The sequence below is a fragment of the Trachymyrmex cornetzi genome, unplaced genomic scaffold, assembly GCF_001594075.2.
Source record: "Trachymyrmex cornetzi isolate Tcor2-1 unplaced genomic scaffold, Tcor1.1 scaffold122, whole genome shotgun sequence".
Taxonomy (NCBI): domain Eukaryota; kingdom Metazoa; phylum Arthropoda; class Insecta; order Hymenoptera; family Formicidae; genus Trachymyrmex; species Trachymyrmex cornetzi.
The window spans coordinates 2,517,456-2,522,882 of record NW_017295784.1 but is presented as its reverse complement, the minus strand read 5'-3'; the positions used below and the strand labels follow the sequence as shown (position 1 = coordinate 2,522,882).

At 25.8% G+C, this 5,427-nt stretch overlaps 1 protein-coding gene across 1 annotated transcript in view; it reads right to left on the bottom strand.

The window, feature by feature from the left end:
* Nucleotides 1-5,240, bottom strand: part of LOC108768456 (odorant receptor 46a-like) — a 6,941-nt gene extending 1,701 nt beyond the window's left edge. The window contains exons 1-5 of the mRNA XM_018518880.1: nt 4,936-5,240; nt 4,387-4,588; nt 3,991-4,142; nt 922-1,137; nt 253-588 (exon numbers count right to left, since the gene is read on the bottom strand). Coding sequence (XP_018374382.1) covers nt 253-588; nt 922-1,137; nt 3,991-4,142; nt 4,387-4,588; nt 4,936-5,240 — 1,211 coding nt within the window. The remainder of the gene's footprint in view (nt 1-252; nt 589-921; nt 1,138-3,990; nt 4,143-4,386; nt 4,589-4,935) is intronic.
* Between the last annotated feature and the right edge of the window lie 187 nt (nt 5,241-5,427).

Genomic DNA, 5,427 nt, shown 5'->3' with positions numbered 1-5,427 from the left:
AGTCCACGTCGTTAAATGTATTTAATGATTAGTTATTAAAATAAGTGCAAAATATATCTATATCATAAAATTCAAGTCAAAATTTTCTGAATCTGTGGTATATAACATATATTTATTAGCCAATAAAAAAATTTTGAATATTTTGGTATGATTTTAATGCAAGAATATAAAAAAACTGTTATAAAAAAGATAATACTTTGTATTTCACATATTTCAAATTCAAGAAAAAGAAAATTATTCATAGAAACTAACTTAACTATATAATTGTGATGATTAATACAATCGCGCAGAATGTTTTGATTCTGATTGATATTTTTCAATCGATATTCCAGTATCTCGAATTGACAACATATGTGCAACAAGAATCCGCAAACCAGGCTCTCGCAAGCGACGTTTACTAAACCGGAACATGACATGCCTATCATTTGGTTAGTATATACGAAAGTAAATGCAATTGGGGTTGAATAATCGAATGGTATCCATGCTTTGTACGTCAAGTTTCCTTTTGAAAAATCCATGAAGATAGATGATACAGTTACTACGAGAACTGATGAACCTACGAGGGTTAAATACCGCATCGCAACATTCCTATATATAAAATGATCACAATTATACATTGTCCACTCTCATTTGTTTTTTACTATTATAATATTTGTTTTTTAAACTTTACTTGCTATTTTATTTTTAAATATTTTTTGGATTATTATAACTGAAATATCTTATTCTCTCATAATTATATCATTATAAATAAATTTATTTACCAATTCTTATTTAATTAATTTTTAATTTGTTTAAATATAAAGATAAAGAATTTTTTATGTAAGTTGTGAGATAAATGCATTTAAAGAATATTGTATATTATTACAATTAAATATTACATGAATATATTATATATATATATATATATATGTATATACTTACTGTATCCTTTTATCAAATTGCTGTCGAACTGTTATTTCGTGAAATTCATTTGGTTCAAAAGGTTTTTTATGGAGAACGTTGACTAGCATTCTGACATTTTTACGATCTATCCACAAACAAATATTTTTATAACCCGCGATAAATACGGTCAACATCATGTATAATGAATCGGTGAGTTCGTCAGAATTATCGACGTTCAGTATGATGTTCATGAATTGGGATATTGCAAATATATTTAATGAAAGGACCAGAAACATTGCGTAAGTTTTGTAAACTATATGGTTCAACAAGGATGTCCATGAAGGCGGTTGCCAAAATCCAGCAATTGTACAGATAGTGAGGGTAAATTTCAGCACGTGCATTTGAACTGTTCTAATTCAATTTTTCCTACACAAATTGCTATTAATTATAAGACCTTTCAATGTAAGAAATTTTGATTAAAATTTATCGGATAGATGTAACATTACACTTAAAATAGCTAATGTTGAATTTTCATGAAAATGAACGTATTTTGGAATATTGAAATTCGCGTGATACTTAATGAAGTAATTAAATCCGTCAATAAACAGAGCTTGCTTATTAACTGCGCGACTATACAAAACAAGAGCAGCATAAGCAATACTCTGAGAATTTAAGATTGTCGTACTGACACAAACACTAAATTTGAATACCAAATTAATTAAAATGTGTTAATTTGGTGATAACTCGTGCACGATTACGCCGATTAATGTCTCCTTTTAGGAGGATATTTGAGAAAACTGTATCGTCAATTATGACAGATATGTACGAAGTTTTAACCAGATTCTTAGTCGCAGTTTATACAATTATATTAGAAATTTAATATCCTTTATATTTCTTACATAATATTTTAAACACTGTTTATTATAATTGAAATGTCTCATTTATAAAAATTACATACACAAAGTAAATGTAATTTTATTATAAAAAACAATAAGAAAGATTATAAAGCTCAAGAGGTACTAATTACAATATTATCTCGAAATTATTGTTGAAATCTTATTTTTAATTTTATTTTATTTATAAGAAATATATTTTTGTAAAAACTGTTTTTATATATTTCTCTCCTTTATATAGTTTTTAAATTAATCTCAAATTAGTTAATAAATAAATTATTTTGGATATAAATCTTTTTTTGAATATGAATTTTGTATATAAATCTTTTTTAAACGTTAAACTTTGGATGTATAACATGTATTACATTTTTATATTTTTTACTTTAACTTACTGATTAATTCACCCCCTTGTATTTTATATTATCCTGCCTATCAAATATATTTGCAAAATTAATTAATTAAATTAACACACAAAAAAATAAATATAATATGTAAGTCATTATCTTAAACAAAAATAGATAGAGCAAAGGATTACAAAGGATCGAGATACTTTGAATGCCTATGAGTCTTATGATTCTATCTTCGGTAGTGATGCTATTTGTATCCCTTACAAATATGTCTTTGTCTTCAGATGGATTATTAACATAATATTGCATCTACGATAAATGTCAAAGAATATTTTTACGAACGAAGGCACAACGTTTTTACAAGATATATATATTTTATTGAAAAGTTGCGTAATATTCCGTTATTTTACATAGCTATAGCGGTACAGAAGTAAGATAAATAATTCGGAAAAGTAAATTCCTAGAATTTTCTTTAATAAATTATTAGCCTTCAACTACTTCCACGATTGATATAGTTTTCTTATTGTACCTATGACAAAATACTTATTACTACCATATATTTTCGCAATATCAAGAATATACCATTGCATGGTATACTTTTTTATTACCTTACAGTTTATAACTTGGCTCTTATGCATCGAGATGCAATACGCAAGAAAGTCAAAGTATAACTGAAGTAAGCCACATAAAAACGTTGTAAGTACTAAAATTGTGTATTTTATTATAGATGGATTGTAAATATACATAATATTGTATAGATGGATTGTAAATATTGTTCTCTCACATATTAATATCTGACGTGGAAAGTCAAATGCTGTGTAGCTACAAGCGAAAAAAAATGATCGGTAAGGCATAAGCATTTTTATTTGAAAAACTAATAATATTTTTTAAATTATTTTAATTTTAATTACTTTAACATTATCTTTTTAATTTAAAACTTATTAAAAATTAAAAATTTTTGCAAAAACTCATCTTTAGATATTTCGGTAACTTTTTATAAAATTTTTGAAGTTATAGTTTTCCTTAAGTTATATGGAAAATTAAAAAAAGGCACGCCTGGAATGGCGTGCGCGTATTGTATTTGGATACCTCAATGCTTCCACTATTGTATGTTTTAAAACTGTATTATAATTTGCATATTCTGTCCTTCAATGAAAATAAATAATATAAGAAAAAAATTCTAATTATTAATTAGATTTAATAATAAATCTACCCAAACGTCACTACATTGATAATAACTTAAACTAAACTTTTTTTTATAATTGCTTATATGGAACTGTGTCTGCTATAATATTTCCGTAACGTTTAATCCAATCCAAAATATTTTGTTGCCTAAGATGCTAACAAATAAATCAGAATATTTGGACAAAAAGTAAATAGTTTTAATACTTTGTAACATCATTACATTAGAAATATGGAGAAATATGGAAGAAAACACATTACAAAAATGCTTGTAATAATTTTATTTTTAGTACTAATATGAAATTTTTGAAGTACTAACATGATTTAATTTATGAAATTTTTATTTCTCTTTTAATGTCTTTACTAAAATTAACGTCAATAAAGATTTTTAATAAGAATTGTACAAGTTTCGTGAAAGTCTATCTAGTTACTAATGAAGTATGAATTTTGTATTTAAAGAAATGAAATATAAATGATAATTAAAATGTAAGTGATTTCATAACACGTTGAACAATAACGTTTGTTAATTGAATAATAATTTTAATCATTTATTATTAATCTTGCGTTTGATGCAACAAATTGAAAGCCGAGTATGACATTTTCAGTAACTGTAAAAATTGTAAATTAAAAATTATTTAAAGTAGTTGTAATATATTTACCAATAATATTTATCTTTGATACTAACAGCTACAAACGATTCAAGATTCATCGTGATTATGTACGCACTACTAAATTCGATAGGATTCATTGCGCGTCTCATGACTATTAAGAGACCTTTTTTGCTGCTATTGCTAAGTGACGGCCATTGTATATTATAAATATTATTCAACTGAAGGCTCTATGGGATACAAAAATATTGCACATTACAAAACACAAACATTCATTCCAATTTTGTTATAAATATAGCTTTTTTATATTATTTATGGATGCGATCTACTTTACGCTATTTCTTCGAAGCATTTGATTAATCGATCAATGCTTCAAAGCATTCGTAGCATCAAATGGACCGTAGCCTATAGTTCTAATAATATACTTATATTCATAAAATGCATGTTAATTTATTTGAGAGAAATATATTATACTTTTGCTTTAACTTCGTTTCCAAACCAACAATAGATGAAAATTTGTGTCAATATGGCACCTGTATACATCATCAATGAAATGAATGTCACATAATCTGTCGCCATTGCTATTCGATATAAATTCGAACATACCACTAACATGCTCACTGCAAACTGGAGACCAATTATTTTCGCAAACATATCATTTACCGTGTATGCATATCTGTGATTAAATATAAGAGGTTTAGTTTCATGCAAATAGCCTTTAAAGTTATACATAAATTAAATTTTCATTACTATTTAATATCTAATAAAATAATTAAGATAGATACACATATTAAATTTTTACCTCTGAGATTTTTAATAAATAAGAAAGAAAGAATCAAATTAATTCAATAAAATTAATTTTAAATAAAATCTGTAAAATTAAGACATTGTTTAGAACGCTTTATTTATACTTTATTTATATCTTTTAATTATTTTGTATGATTTAAAGAACGATTCTTATGAAAACTGAACTTTGTATTGTACATATATAATTCAGATTTTCAAAGTACATAAGGAACCAACTCAAAGATACGGTTGTGATGAGAAACACAATCACGCAGAACGTCTTCACCATGCGTCATTTTTGTCAATCGATACTCCAAAATTTCAAGTTGGCAGCAGATGTGTAATAAAAGACCACAAATGACGCTCTCGCAAGCGACATTTACTATACCGGAAGTTGCCATGCCTATCAGTTGGTGAGTATAAACAAGAAAGTATAAAGCAGGATATGAATAGTTGAACGGCACCCATGCTTTATATGTCAAATTTCTATTTGAGACTGCCGTAAAAACAGACGTTAAAACTATTGATATAATTGTCGCCATAATGAGAATCAAATATCGTAACGTGCTATTCCTATAAAATGACCATAAAAATTATTTAAACTAATTATTTAATAAAAGTTGTATTTAACTTTACTATTATTTTATTACTGTGTAGTTACTATATATTTTTTCCTAAGTTCTTTTTTTATTTATAAGTATACAAATATTTTTTTTATTTTAAATGAAG